General features: G+C 36.0%; 1 protein-coding gene and 1 long non-coding RNA gene across 7 annotated transcripts; both read right to left on the bottom strand.

The window, feature by feature from the left end:
* Window positions 1-1,543: 1,543 nt before the first annotated feature.
* LOC145158851 (serine/threonine-protein kinase/endoribonuclease IRE1a-like) lies at window positions 1,544-7,781 on the bottom strand. Of its 6 annotated transcripts, none has more exons than XM_079077711.1 (7): window positions 7,423-7,781; window positions 6,660-6,831; window positions 6,148-6,451; window positions 5,155-5,988; window positions 4,625-4,800; window positions 3,803-3,968; window positions 1,544-2,906 (listed from the first exon to the last, which is right to left on the bottom strand). In XM_079077711.1, exons 3-7 carry the CDS (start codon window positions 6,420-6,422, stop codon window positions 2,393-2,395), a joined length of 1,965 nt encoding a protein of 654 aa, XP_078933837.1. In that variant the 5' UTR covers window positions 6,423-6,451; window positions 6,660-6,831; window positions 7,423-7,781; the 3' UTR covers window positions 1,544-2,392. The 6 variants fall into 6 exon arrangements, with proteins under 6 accessions (XP_078933837.1, XP_078933833.1, XP_078933834.1 ...); XM_079077707.1 differs by lacking the exon at window positions 6,660-6,831 and having other exon boundaries at window positions 6,148-6,499; window positions 7,423-7,526; window positions 7,610-7,781; XM_079077708.1 differs by lacking the exon at window positions 6,660-6,831 and having other exon boundaries at window positions 6,148-6,499; window positions 7,423-7,526; window positions 7,718-7,777.
* A 6,669-nt stretch (window positions 7,782-14,450) lies between these two features.
* LOC145156236 (uncharacterized) lies at window positions 14,451-15,063 on the bottom strand. Its single transcript, XR_013736556.1, has 2 exons — window positions 14,846-15,063; window positions 14,451-14,771 (listed from the first exon to the last, which is right to left on the bottom strand). It is a non-coding gene; the product is annotated as an uncharacterized LOC145156236 (long non-coding RNA).
* Window positions 15,064-15,434: the final 371 nt, after the last annotated feature.

The raw sequence follows: 15,434 nt of genomic DNA, 5'->3' as shown, positions 1-15,434 counted from the left end.
TCGTGATCGTTGTTAAAGAAAGAAGTTTGTAGCTAGGTGTGCTACATGCTAGAAAGTGATTATATCACATTAGAACATGAAGGAAGGTATATTCCATTATGGAATTTGACTCTAAAAGACCTGAGTCTAAGCGTTGCATCATACGATGAGAGGTCATTTGAACATGACCCATCGGTCTGTTACGATAAATGAAGGAAAGAACTTATCTTAATTCTTTTAAGAAGAAGAATAAGTATTCAATAAGGATTTTGTAACTCGAAGGTTACGATTGAAAGTCCAACGCGAGATAGAGAGCGGGTGCAAGATTGAGCACCGTCTGCAGTCAAGAAGTCCAAGACTTAGATACTCATTCGAACGAACATAGAAGTTACGGTTATTACCTAGGATGAAGAGATAACATATGGAGTCATTATACAAGTCGTGTTTTGTTGATGATTCCGGGACGTAATCATCCTAAGGGGGAGATAATTGTAGCGCCCGCAGATTCAGGCTAGTCAATTTAGAGACAATAAGCGTTAAAAAATGACTTTTTTAGAGGATTATTTATAATAAATAGTCTTAACTAAGTTGTAGTATATGTCACAAGGTTTCCTTACATATAAAGAAAGCCGAAATCCAAGTTATAACGAAGAAGTTATGACCTGTGGAAGTTTCGCGACAAAACGGGCACGACACCGGGAATCGTAAAAAATGAGTTTATGATAGAGTACTTTTTAGCCTTATGGTTCTAAATGAAAGTTGTAGAGTACGTCTCCACCTTCGCGTGGATATAAAGAACGTCAAAAACGAAGCTCGTATGCAAAAGTTATGGTCGTCCGAAGATGTAGCTGTCTGAGAGCATGACACGTGTCGGAAACCCTAATCTGACTGGACTCACGACGTGAGCATCAATTCTCACGACATGAGGAGTCAAACGGACAGTAATCGAGCCTAGAACAGGGGCGGACGCAAGATTTTATAGTAGGGGTTGCACGGAAAAGATAGGGGTTGCACGGTAGTATAAAAAATAAAATTTTCGAATATTTTTCCACTGCGACCGGAAAAGTTAGGGGTTGCCGGTGCCACCGTGGACTACCCCTAGGTCCGCCCCTGGCCTAGAAAACACCTGGGAAGGCAACGGGATGACTCCTGGAAGCTCACGACGTGAGCATATCATTCTCACGGCGTGAGAATTCGTCCGGACACATTTCAAAGCTATAAACACATATGGCAAGTAATTAAACTAAAAACCATTTTCGTTTCAAAGGTACTCGAAAGACACAAAATATAGAAAACCAAAAGCATACTTTCAAAATTTTATCGACTACCCTCGTAACTGCGTTTAGCTTAATGGTAGGAAATAAAGTACAACACCATTTTCATTGTATGTTTTGGGTAAGAAGTAAAAACATAAAGATATTACCCAAAAAAAGTACAAAACCATTTTGATTTAGCTTAATGGTAGGAAATAAAGTACAAAACCATTTTCATTGTATGTTTTGGGTAAGAAGTAAAAACATAAAGATATTAACAGAGATTGCGAATATTGGTTGCAAGAGTAAAATGCACAAACTGCTATCTTTTTAGTAGTTGAATATCATCTATTCAACTTTTCTTCACTCCCACAAACTACATACAGCATGTCACATTTCCCAAAAAAAAAAAAAAACAACCAAGACTGAATAAAAAGACTTTTTTAACCGCTAAAATAATATAAATATGTGAAAACCAGCAAGAAGCTGGAAAATACAGAATACAGCACAAGGAAGAAAGAAAATACTGAAGTACAAAGCGTGTTTGATTTCCTTCTAAACACAACCAAAATGGGAGATGACACCACACCAGCACTTCCAGAAGCATAGTACAGCAGCAGCACTAGCTATTGAAAGGGACAACTGATGAGCAGCACCAACCAAGTCCAAGTGAGAAGAGTAATGGGTCTGTTTTCCACGAAAGCCCAAGCACTTGAAATTAAGGGTCAACTGGGAGCTAAAGTCTTGCAAAAAGCAAATAGACCAGAATGGCAATCTTACTTTCAGAATGATACCAGGCCATACTAAATATGTAGCAACTAATCGGAACCTTCTGATTATGATTATGAGAAGATAGATAGCCCTTCCCCCATTAAGCAGGTGCTACCAGGAGTCGCAACATCCAACTGAGATTTGTCGTCTTTATGTGCATCTTCATCTGTAATTTCTGACAAAACACTGCAAAGCCAACCTCATCATCCCCGTTTCTTGCCCACAGTGAAAGAATGCCATTTTTTGCAGTTGGTATTCCTAGTTTAATGAAATAGAAATGCACTCTAGCTAGAGTAGACTGCAAAAATAGGCATGCTCGAGACAAGTCCTCAAAATCTATAAGAGAATGGGAAGTGTCGAAAAGACTTGATAACTTAAAACTGCTCATTCTAATAATACTTATTAAGAAGCTCTTCATTCGCACAATGATTTTCCAAAACTTTATAAACGTCCATTACAAGTTTCGGAAACTTGCTGCTAAAATATGTCCAGAGTCCCCCCACTCCCCCCAACAAACGTTTCGAATTTTTCCAGAGTGTTTTATAGTGACTTGAACAGTTTCTTATGAAACGTAATAAATCACACACGCTGTCATAATCGTATTCTCTGCGTCGCTTTAAGTTGTTTATGAGTGTGGAGTGTATTAAAGTGTTCCAATTTCCGTAACCCTGGAGGCTTTCGAGTGATTTTAGGATTTTGGAATTGGTTACATTGTCTAAGTTTTGAGATTTGACCCATTTTCCCCCTAAGGCTTGTGGATCCGTGATATTGAGTAATAGTAGGATTTTGGTTTTGGCATTGCAGACGTCTGGATCCACAGAGTCACTCACATCTTCAATGAAGGAGAGACGTTTCTCGGCGTCCCAGAATAGAGTGTCGTTGCATACTTCATTGGGTGTTGGTCTGGATAAAAATAAATGTAGATTTATAATATCTTAATGTATAGGTGAAAAGAAAAATGTATAATACAGAAAAACACGATGAACGTTCATTATTTTATCAATGTAGTAATTAAACCATTATACTTCATGTCACCATCTGGACTTGAAGAAAGGAAAAATACAGAAAAGCATAACATACTTTCACCATTTAATTGATTTGGCCATTTAATAAATTATGCAGTAATCAAATCATTAAAAAAAATCCATTTTTTTTATCTGTTTATCTTGTTTCAGAAAAGAGGGAAACAAAGAAAAGCTGAATTAACTATTTTATGTATTAATTAAAAAATCATACAGTTTTTGACCATTTAAAAGAAAAACATTTTGCGACGCATACATTTCTTCCACATATGTTATCTAAGGGTAGTTTGGGGAAATAGGCAAATAGTGCAATCTTTGGTAGTGGGAGAGCGTCGAGGGCATTTTAGGTACAATTGATGTTAGAGGGTTAGCCTATAAGTCACTGGGAATAATCAGGGAGAGGGCATCGATCTTTTGTGAAAACTGGAACTTATTCCTATAGGGAAAGTAGCTATCTCAAATCAGCTAACCTATCCTTTTGTGAAAAATATATAAAGCTTTTTTGTACTTTGCCCTTTGCCATATCAAAATAAAGTAACTGCATTACTGGTTTAGACAAAAATAAAAAATAAAAAAAAAACAGTATTATGTTTTAATCACCATAGGAGATAAAATGGTAAGAATACAAATGCTTTCCTATATATTTTCCATAGAAAAATAAATGCAAGTTCAAATTATTAAAACATGAAATCAGTCAATATGTTTATTAACTAAAGCAAGCCGTACACGGTACACCCCCATGGTACTTTTAACTACTTTCATCATAATTTATTATACCTGGATTCTGGATTAGGATGCAGGAGACGAGAGATAAGATCATAGGCTTCCGGGATATATTTTAAGTGATCTTGCACTTTTTTGTCATTAAACGGGAGGTAATCACCAGTGATACAAAAGATAAACAGATTCCCTAAATCGAATAAATCCCCAGCAGTCATTTGTCCTATGAAAATGCCATAAAAATTAAAAACTAAAAAGATTTAAAAAATACAAGATATGAAGTAGTTTCTGATTTTTTCCCTATTACAGTATAGTAACTTTTCCCTTCCTTATTAAAGCATTGTAGTCTCAGATTACTCCTGATCACAGCATCATCAATTATAGCAGCAAGATTATAATTATGATGATGTTAACATGCCACCTCGGACGTAAACATGTAATTTTATGCTGAAGATTTGACATATCAAATGAAACTTATAATTGTTTTTTACAAAAACCTGCCTTTTCTCTCTCATCTTGGGTATATGGACACTTATTTATGATAAAAACAAAAAAAAAAAAATTAAAACTTTTTAGTCAAGTCAGCATTATATCACATGTGTACGCCTACAAGGACGATGATATATGATAAAAAAACATGTTAACTTGTGTCATGCCATCATAAGTCCAGTCTCAATGCTAACGTGGGTAAATTTTCTAAAGAGCAATGCTTTAATAATGAACTTTGAAAGCACAGTGTTGTAATAAGAAAAAAACAAAAATAGAATGCTATAATAAGGAACAATTAGAAACTATTTTTCTTTTTCTTGCCCATTCAAATATCAGTAAAGTAATCTATCATATCATAAATCATAAATGAAACAATAAAAGAAGACTTGCTTGTTGTGCTTTCAGTTAAAGAAGATTTATTGTCAGATAGGCGGCGCTTGCTACTGCCCATTCCTGAGACTTTTGCCGTAATGGAAGTATCTCTGTGTATTAAGATGTTTTGAGAGTTCAAGTTCATGTGAAAAATTCCAAGTTCATGTAAATGGGCAGTTCCTTTAACTATATCCCTGTAATTCATATATACCAAAGAATATTATGAGTTTCAATAAATAAAGTTATTAAAAAAAAACATATGCATAGGAACTGGAGATAGAAATAAGGTGATACAAGGGAACAAAACATAACATAACAAGATGGGACAAAGACTTACGACTAACTTTTTAGATTTTAGTCTCGCCCAAAAAGATGGAACAAAACTGTTTTAGTGAATTTAGACAAAAATAAACAAATAAATGAAGGATATACACTGGCCTTCCAATTTTCTCATGTTTGTACGTCGTGATTTTCTCAAATATCATTTAATCATCATTCATCCACACACACTTAAAAAAAAAAAAAAAAAAAAAGGAACATAATGTAACCTTAAAATTTCCAACAAGTGCTCTGAAGGATATACATTGGCCTTCCATAGTTCCAAATCCCTGAAACCGTCCAGTTTCCGCTTGAATCCATCCGATTCATCACAGGACGATATCAACTCATGTAAATTGCATTGACACCTCTCAAGAGCAGTATAAACAAAACGTCCATCATCCTCCTTACCATACAACCGAACAATATTAGGATGATCAGTTTCCTTCAGAATTTGAATCTCGTTGTTTGCAACATCACGATGCACAATCGGAGTCCTTTTCACAGCAGCCTCTCTACCAGCATAAGTTCCCTCGAATACAAGAGTCCCTTCCCTCCCCTGCCCAATTTCTTTTTTAGAAAGTGATATGTTCCCAATTGGACGATGTATACCAGGATAGCTTTTTGATAAACATAGAAGACAATTGTTACGAAGATCTTTCCGATCAATACCCATGGGCGTACATAATCCAACAAAATCATGACACACATGCATCTGTCCATTCACCCATATGATCTGGTTTGTAACTCTAACCTGGTTTTCACCCTTCACCTTCTCAAACACTGCTAGAGTTGATTGGGTAACACAGTCTGTACTTTCATCTTTTGGGTCCGAAGAACTTCCATGTTTTGAGTTGCATGAAGTTGCATGTGTCTTTATTTCTAAATGATATACCTCTGTTAAACCTCTCTTATGTAAGGGAAGGTCAAATGGATCTCCTGTATATATAAATTTCTTGCACAATCCTTTTTTGACTTCTACTGTAATGGTTTCAAGCAGCTTTTTAGCTGTTGGGAAAAGGCTAAAGTCTTCTCCCCCTATTTCAAAGAAATAAAGAGTAATGCTGCCAGGAGAACAATATAAAACCGATTACCATAAGTTCATAAAGCATAAAACACAGTATATATCTACAAGATGCATGACTAGAAAATTTTTGACGAAAAAATCAAACATAAAATGTTCGCAATGGCTATGTTTATATATGTAAGAGTAAAAACTTTACATGCCATCAACATGGGCATCATAAGTGAACTCAATACGGTATTTTTCCATGTCGTTTTGATCGGGCTTGATCTTCAAGCTATATCTCATGATATCAACAGTGTACTCTAAAACCCCAGCCCTTTTATGCCCACATGGATACGTATTATCGACCAACGTCTGCGCTACAGATCTATTAGCATCGATCTCTAGCGCCGCTGGGACCGGCGGTGTGTCTGCTCTACTCTCCGTTGTGTCCCCCGGGAAATTTGACTTCTTATTTTGATTGTTGGCCATTTTCTTTTGATGGTTGTTTTTACTCTTGCCTGTTATCAGACCAAGATTAAGACCTTGATCAAGAAGAAATTTAGGATCTGAGACAAAAATAGAAGACAGTGTAAACTAAAAGGGTCAAAAACAAGAAGGAATTTTAATGATTTGCTTTTTTGTTGGACAGCAATAATTATATAGGAAAAAAGGAAAACTAACAAAAGGCCAGCAATAGTACAGGAAGAGGAGAAAAAGATAATTTACATATGCACCATTCTAGCAAAGTAGGGTAAACACGAGCTACACCTAAGTAACAATAGCAATATAACCCCACTTTCAATTTTAAGGCAAAAAGACCTCTCAAGGCCTCCTAAGTGAAATCTTTTATACCGCCTGAGCAACCTTCTTTAAATACTGTTTGAAACAGAGCCCTACCCTACAAAGCGGAACACAACCAGTCGACCATCACAACACAATTAAGGGTGCCGAAACCAAAACTTCAATACAATACAATATATCAAAAAATCCAGACAAGACTATTAATATATAATATTTTTACATCGTTCATCAAAGTAGATCTAGACAATTTTTATGTTTTCTAATTCATGTACAATAGCCTCCAAACTAACTGTTGCAGCATAAAACCAATTGACTTTCTTTTACATTTATAACCTATTATAATTTTTTAAAAGAAAATGTTACTACATGTTATTAATTTTAATTATGAGGCTATACATAACTTATATAATATGAGAAGCTTTAGTTTTTGCCTATGGAACCAAAATCTATAGTAATTTATGGAAAAAGTTGGGGGGCATGGTCCTCTAAGCCCCAATAACTGGTCTCTAGTTCAAAGAGTCCATAACATTCTTCAGTAATCAAACCAAGGAAACAATCTACAACGAGTAGCAAAACAAACATAATTCCCACATACTTTGGTCAAGGAGCAAATGATTTAAAACGAAAAAACAACAAAACCGAGTCAAAAATTCGCATAAACAGGGGAAAATTTTAACAAAAAACGTACCTGGCTGTCCTCTATTCGACTCTGCTTGCTGCTACCGCTGCTTCTTAGAGAAGTGTACTTGAAGTTGTGAACAGGTATTCGAAAGCGTATGCTTGTTGCTGCCGCTGCTTTGTAAAGAAGTATATGTTAACAAGACTATTGTTAAAAAACGAACTCTTTTTATTGAAAAATGGAATACAGATACAACCAAAGCTCGTTACAGATTATACCCACACTCATATGACCTAAGAAACTAACATAGCAATTACAAAGTACGTGAACAAGAACAAACCCTACAAGGAAACCTAACACATACGAGAGAGTATGAGGTCTAAGAACAGCGTGTGTGTCTGTGTGTAGAGAATGAGCGAATGACGAATTCTGTCTCTATGTCTCCTATTTAAGCTCCGGGTCATGAACCGGTTGGTAAAACCGGTGGAATCCAACACAGGTGGGGTCAGCGTGTTTTTCAAATTCAAGAGAAACGAGTCGCAGTCCTTCGTCTTCTGCATAACTACACTTTACTCTGTCTAATCTGAAACTCTTTCATTCTTCATACTTTCACAGCTTTTACATATTATACCCTTAATGTAAGTTAATATTCCATTAAGCTCAATGCTAATCTTCTTATTAAGTCATTGTTCTCAATACCCTTCTTATTAAGTCATTGTTCTCAATACCCCTCTCAAGATCAACATTAAGAAAAGAAAGACACGTTTAAAGTATCAGTTGTTTTTCTGTATCAATTTTAATTATTTTTAAAATCCATTTTTGATACTTTTTACATACAAAATGTACTTCAACTTCAAAATGTTTTGTTTTTTCATTGAAAAAAGTAATTTAAAGCAAGTTTTATAGTCGATTCATTGTCACAATAAACATTTACTAGTATTAAACATTTCACTCCAAAGTCAAAAAACAACTTTTAAAATCCACACAATCCCATAGGTTACATAAATAACAAAATTATAGTTTAACTCGGTGGAATACATATACACGCCCCCTGAGGGGGTGCAGTTGCATAAGTCTTGAAAAAAATAGGGCTCAAGTTTTAATTATCCAGTTAGGTAATTAATATATACGATTTTATTTAGGGGTGTCGAACGGGTAAAATTTTCGGGTTTCGGGTAGAACGGGTCGGGTAGAACGAGTATTTCCTTAAGAAAATAATACCCGATACCCGACCTATATTATAATTCGGGTTTCGGGCATTCGGGTTTGAGGTCGGGTCGGGTAATTATCGGGTATACCCGAAAATTTCTTAAATGACACTTATTGATACTTTTTTTTTATTTTTAGATGTTGGTTGGTTTAATAGAGAATCGGGTAGGAAAATACACCATACAATTAACAAGTACATATATAATAACAATACAAATCATTATAATATGTTATGTATTTTTTTAATTCCATTTCGTGCGATAGTGAGAATCTGAAAATTGTGATGACGGTTCAGGACTTCAGCTTCAGCGTCGTATTCCCTTTGCAAGTTTGCGTCGACTGTCGAGTCGTCGTTCATAAGAAGGAAACGAAGGGTTTTGTTTTATTTCAAGTGTGCGTACGTGACTGCATTGTATATTTGGTATTATTTAAAAAACGAATTCGGGTATCCGGGTATACCCGAAAATAAATATTCATACCTAAAACCCGACCTATATTATTATCGGGTTAACCTATTACCTGAATGTTCATACCCGTTACCCGTTCTACCCGAATTCGGAACGGGTCGAGTGGGTAGAACGGGTTTCAAGTTTTTTCGACAGGGCTAATTTTATTCAAACTAGAACATAAAAGATATGTGGAACAACTGGTTAAAGCATCACTTGGGTCGGGTGTATACCTAGGTTTGAATCCCGCGTATATAAAAAAAATTACACTTGCATTGCTTCATATGATGTTGCTCCTTTGTTTTGCTTTGATTCAGGAAGTTACATATTTACCTCCCTCACTTTATAAATTTGCAATTGTCCTTTTTTATTATTTTAATTTACTTGTTAGTTTTTGTCGTGACAATTCACACCTATTAATTTACTTATATATAAAAAAACATGATATTCTTCCCCACATGACCTTTAAAATCAACAAACGGACCCTATATTTATAAGCGGATTCATGTTTCTTGCTCTTCAAAAATATCATTGAATCTCTAAATAAACACAATAACCACCCATTCTATACGACATATAGATTCTACAAGCATCTCCCATTATGGAAACATTTCCATATTCTCATATGACCATCAATTCTGAACAAGAATCCTCTCAATCCAAAACTTGTCACTATGGTCCGTCATATCAGTATCATACTTCCAACTGTCCACAAGCAACCAATCTTCGGTAAACCTTAGAATGTTCTTGACAGTTGTTTAACAACTTTAATCACATTAAATTCTAATCCTTTTCACACAATGTTAAAGGCATTTGAAAAATTAGAATAAGAGAGTATTATAGCATATACAATCGATCCTATATTCAAAGCATATGGGACTCGACTCATTATGTCCTACATAAGGATTTGATATATGTTCAATTCCTTGATATAATATTTCCATATATAGAATCTCCGATGTTAAAAGATTTCAACGTGTTATTCATATATGTCTTTGACTTGGTTCCATTAAACCATATGACCTAAACCTTTAGATTCCAAATGAAGTATGAGTGCCCTCTCCCAGAAGTCCACTATAGCGAAACACTTTCCGAACTTTACAATATGCAAAAAACAGAAACATTGTTTTCTATGAACAATATTGTCAACATGCAATACTAGCATAACAGTTATGCTCCCATTGACATGTACCCATAAATCAACTGGACTTCTAGAAATCAATACCCTTTGACTTCCCTACAGAAGTACATATTTATGTTACACGATGCTTCAACAAGTCTCCAACTAGACTTTTTAATATTATGAACAAATTACTGAAATAGTCCCTGTGGTTTGGCTAAAGTTGCGCGTTTGGTCCCTATGTTTTGTTTTGCACTCGGACCATCCCCACGTTTTATTTTTATTACCCGCCTGGTCCCTGGGTCCGTTAGTCGTCAATTCCAAACGTTAAGTCCCTCACGTGCTTCGCACATGAGGAGTATTTTCGTCATTTTATACATGGCGCCTAAATGCAATGCCAATCGTTTCTTCATTCCGATCATTTTCCGATCACCTCCCTCTCACACACACTCTCTCTCTCACTTAATCTGTAACTCATCAAAATCGAGTAGAAACCCTAACTCCTCAAAATTTTGCAAGAATCATCGAAGCAACAATGGTGGGTTTGAGGATTAGAGCAAACATGGAAGAAATAGACGTTGAAAACCATTACGGTAACCGCTTAATTTCAAAAGTTAAATTTATCACTTACAAATTTCAAGCTAATAAGTTGAAGCTTTCTCTTTTACAACTGGTCATCCAACTATCTTCTCCATCAGATTATTCTATGGTGGAGAGTTTACGAAGTTTCCTGGAAGGAGGTACGTCAAGGGCAAAGAAAGATACGTTGATCTATTGGACATTGATGAGTTTTGTGTGCACGATATTGATGAGATGATGGAGACCCTAGGCTGTGTTGAGGAGGGTAAGTTGCTTTATTACCACTTCAAAAGACCCTTTTCAGATTTGGACTTTGGGTTGTTTGCATTGGCTAGTGACAGTGACATTAACCATTTGGGTACATACGTGGGTCAACATAAACTGATTGAAGTTTATGTTGAACATGGTAAAACAATGTTGCATACATATACAATGTCATCTACCCCTAGTAAAGTTAGGATAGAAGAAATCGTTGATCAACCTTCGTGTAGTAGAAGGCTTTTTTTGGAATGGAAGGAAACTGAAACAGGGGATTGTATTGGATCAAGTAAACCAAATGTTGTGCCAACAAAAGAAACTGAAAGTGCCCAAATTGATGCCCAATGTGAAACACAAGGTATATGTGATGAATTTGATGAATTTCTAAATGAAGAAACTGGAGGGATTACTCATGAAAGTGACAATAGAGATGATGCTGATGATAGTGGTGATAGTGGTGATAGTGATGATAGTGAGTTCTTAGTAGACTTAGATAACCTCCTAGATGAACCTGAGATAGACATGAATGAGTTTTTGTTAAATATTGATGAAGATATAGAGTGGGTGGGTGATCTTGGAGGGTCAAATGTCAAGGAAACAGAAACAAGGGAAATTGATGATATTGAGGTTGTAAACAATGAGGTATTCTTATATGAGTCATCATCTGATGAAGGTGGGAGCAACAAGAGAAGAAAGTCAATTAAGGCAATCCGAAGGGCAATGGAAAACAGTGAAGCAAGAGTTAGTGATCCATTCTATGTGTACCAAAAATTCACCTCATCTGAAGAATTGAAAAATGCAATAAGACAACATGCTGTGGAGACAAGGAGGGAACTAGACTTCATAAAAAATGACAAAAACAGAGTGAGAGCTATTTGTAAAGGTACTATCCCAGACCTTGGTCAACTTGACCCATGTGGGCCCAGTCAAAGCAATAAAGAAAGTGAAGAAAACAACTGTCCATGGGTACTTTATGCTAGCAAGTGGGAACAAGATGTTGACTGGGAGATCAAGACCTACGAAAAAGAGCATAGATGTCTACAAACAAGAAATGTGAAAGCTTGTACCTACAAGTTCTTGGCAAAGAAACTTGTGCAACAGATTGAAAGCAACCCTACAGTCCCTACACGAGCTTTACAAGAACAACTTCAACGTGAATACCAGGTAGATATTTCGAAGATGAAGGTATTTAGGGCTAAAACATAAGCATTGAATCAAGTAAGGGGCGATTATGCAGGGCAATATACTACACTACGAGACTATGTTCAAGAACTTCGCACTCGAAACCCAGGGACAACAGTTAAGATAGAGGTCGAAAGTGAGCCAAACCCATCTTCTGAGACTAGAACTTTCAAACGGATCTACATCTGTCTAGGGCCATTAAAGAAAGGTTTTCTAGCTGGTAAAAGAGATTATCTTGGTTTGGATGGGACTTTCATGAAAGGGCCTTATCCTGGAATGATACTCACAGCAGTGGTAAGATGTAAACACATATCTTGTGTCATTTTATTCCATTTTATTTAAATTACTAACTCCTTCACTATGTTTAGGGTCTTGATGGAAATAACTGTACATATCCTTTGGCATATGCTGTCGTGGAGGCTGAGAATATAAACTCATGGACTTGGTTCTTAAGGTGCTTGGGTGATGACATTGATTTGCAAGCTAATTCCAACTTTACCTTTATATCTGACAGACAGAAGGTAAGTAATTTCAATGGACTTGGTTCTTATTGTACAATGTATACATTACATCTAATGTTGTTTACTTTTTGTACAAGGCTTGTTGCAAGCAATTGGTACATTGTATCCATGTGCAGAACACAGGTTTTGTCTGCGACACATTCATGAAAACATGAAGAAAATGTGGAGGGGAAAGGTGTTCCAAGACATGTTGTGGAACTGTGCAAGTACAACAACAATACAAGAATTCAACCATGCTATGGAAGAGTTAAGAAAGCTAAACAATGACTGCTACGAATGGGTCAAAGCTATTCCACCTCAACATTGGTCTAGGGCACACTTCACAGGTTTGTTTTATTTTGTTGGGTTAATTGTTACCAAATGATTCACTTTCTTACATAATTTTTTATTTATATTGTAGGGAGGGCTCATTGTGATGGGCTTCTGAATAACTTGTGTGAGACCATAAATAATCAAATTAAGAAAGCACGCGACCAACCAATTATCACATGCCTTGAGTACATTAGAGAGTACCTTATGTTAAGGATTGTTAGTGTCCAAAAGGTAATTGATAAGGCCGTTGGACCATTAACTCCAACTGCAACAAGTGTGCTTGAAAAAAACAAATCTGATGCAGCTCAATGTGTGGGTAAGTTCTGTGGGAATGGAAAATATCAGGTGAGTGGTCCATGGATGGACCAATGTGTGGTAGACATGGCTCAGCACACATGTTCTTGTAGAAAATGGGAACTCACTGGTATACCCTGTAAACATGCCCTTGTTGCTATATGGGACATGCAAAAATATAAGCAGAATGTTGGCGTACCTGAAGAATGGGTTCATGCTACTTACTGGTTAAAAACTTGGAAGGAAATGTATTCTTTCAAGATTGAACCAATTAATGGAAGAAGAATGTGGGAAAAGTTTCCATGTCCAACCACTTTGCTTCCTCTTAATCATCATGTCCTCATTGGAAGACCAAGGAAGAAAAGAAGGAAATCAGCTGTTGAATTAGAAGATATGGTGAAGGGTGGTAGGGCATCAAGGAAGGACAAGAGTGTGACATGTTCAAAATGCAAAAAGCTTGGTCATAATAAAAGAAGCTGCAAAGGTCAAAGTGCATGTGATACTAGTTCAAGCAAGAAAGGGAAAGCTGGGAATAAAGCTAAAAGTGTAGGTGATGGTAGTTCAATCAAGAAAGGGAAGGATGGGAAGAAAGGTCAAAGTGCAGGTGATGGTAGTTCAAGCAAGAAAGGGAATGTTGGGAAGAAAGCTCAAAGTGTAGGTTGTGGTAGGCAAAGTGGAACTCAAAGTGCATGTGATGGAATTTCAAGCAGGACAAGGAAGGCTGGGAAGAAAGGGAAGACTATTGCTTAAGTTATGATTGTGTTTTTATATTTTGTGTCTGTGTTATGAACCAATTATGGTGTTATGATCTTTTGTGTTTGTTATATTTGTCATTATGTTTTGTGTCTGTGTTATGAACAATTATGGTATGTCTTTTGGGACATGTTGTCTATATATGGTATGACTTTTAATGTATCTCTATTTTCAATTATGGTATGAACAATTAGTGCTATAATCTGTTGCTATGTTTTTGTTTTAATTCAATTCCATTTTATCCAATTCTATTCAATTATTCAATTCATTCCATTCTAATTCAATACCATTCAATTCTATTCAATCATTCAATTCAATTCCATTCCAATAGAAAACCAGTTAATTGCATTCCATTACAAACCACTCAAATCCATTCCATTATAAAACAGTCAATTGCATTCCATTACAAACCACTCAATTCCATTCCATTACAAACCACTCAATTCCATTCCATTATAAAACAGTCAATTCAATTCCATTCCATTACAAACCACTAAATTCCATCCCATTAGAAAACTGCCTTGATGAAACAAAAGATAAGTACATTGATAGCATAAATTAAAGCTTGTAAATTAAAATTGACACAAAAAAAACCCAACTGAACACTAATAACAGCCTCAAGGCCCTATTCTCATGTTGAAGCTCATCCAATGACTTCTGCAAATCAGGGGAGATACTTTTTTCAGTTTTTTCACCATTAAAGTTGTCCTCATCAACCCAATCTATGAAACCACATTTTGCTCCCTGCATTTTGAGTAATTTGGTGTGTGTTAAAGGTATGTGATATATAGATATACTTAAGAAGAAATTGTCCTTACCTTTCCAGTACAACAATAGAAAAGTCTTCCAGGGTTTTTCTTGGTAGTCGATCTTCGTATCACACCAACTTCACCACACTTGCAGGTTTTTTCCATTAGGGTTGATCGACACTTCAAAGAAGACGAAATGAAGGAGAAGAAGAAAGGGCGTATTCGAAAATAGAGAGAATCGGGGTTTAGGGGTGTTCTAATAGATTTTTTATATAAAATGACGAAAATACCCCTCATGTGCGAAGCACGTGGGGGACTTAACGTTTGGAATTGACGACTAACGGACCCAGGGACCAGGCGGGTAATAAAAAGAAAACGTGGGGATGGTCCGAGTGCAAAACAAAACATAGGGACCAAACGCGCAACTTTAGCCAAACCACAGGGACTATTTCAGTAATTTGTTCTAATATTATACACCTTATTTAGATAATGTGTGTGTGTTTAAACCCTTCAAGACTGATAGATATATCTTTCGAAAGTTCAAACCGTTCTTTGCCATTCCTCATCATTCGAAATATGAATAGGGATGTCGTAATCATATTGTGAATTTGAGAATGCAATTAACACAACTAATACCCATATAGATCAGATCTTCAAA

The sequence above is a fragment of the Lactuca virosa genome, chromosome 2 (genome assembly GCF_052849685.1).
Source record: "Lactuca virosa cultivar CGN04683 chromosome 2, Lactuca_virosa_CGN04683_v6, whole genome shotgun sequence".
NCBI classification, from domain to species: domain Eukaryota; kingdom Viridiplantae; phylum Streptophyta; class Magnoliopsida; order Asterales; family Asteraceae; genus Lactuca; species Lactuca virosa.
Note: the sequence above shows the minus strand (reverse complement) of the source record. Positions and strands in the feature narration are given on the sequence as shown.

What these genes read in the sequence shown, in the direction of transcription:
- LOC145158851 (XM_079077711.1), bottom strand. Translation starts at nt 6,422, where the DNA reads ATGGCCAACAATCAAAATAAGAAGTCAAATTTCCCGGGGGACACAACG. An exon ending in CACTTGTTGGAAATTTTAAG is followed by an intron (nt 4,801 to 5,154) that starts GTTACATTATGT and finishes TATGAATTACAG; the next exon opens with GGATATAGTTAAAGGAACTG. An exon ending in TTTAACTGAAAGCACAACAA is followed by an intron (nt 3,969 to 4,624) that starts GCAAGTCTTCTT and finishes GCATTTTCATAG; the next exon opens with GACAAATGACTGCTGGGGAT.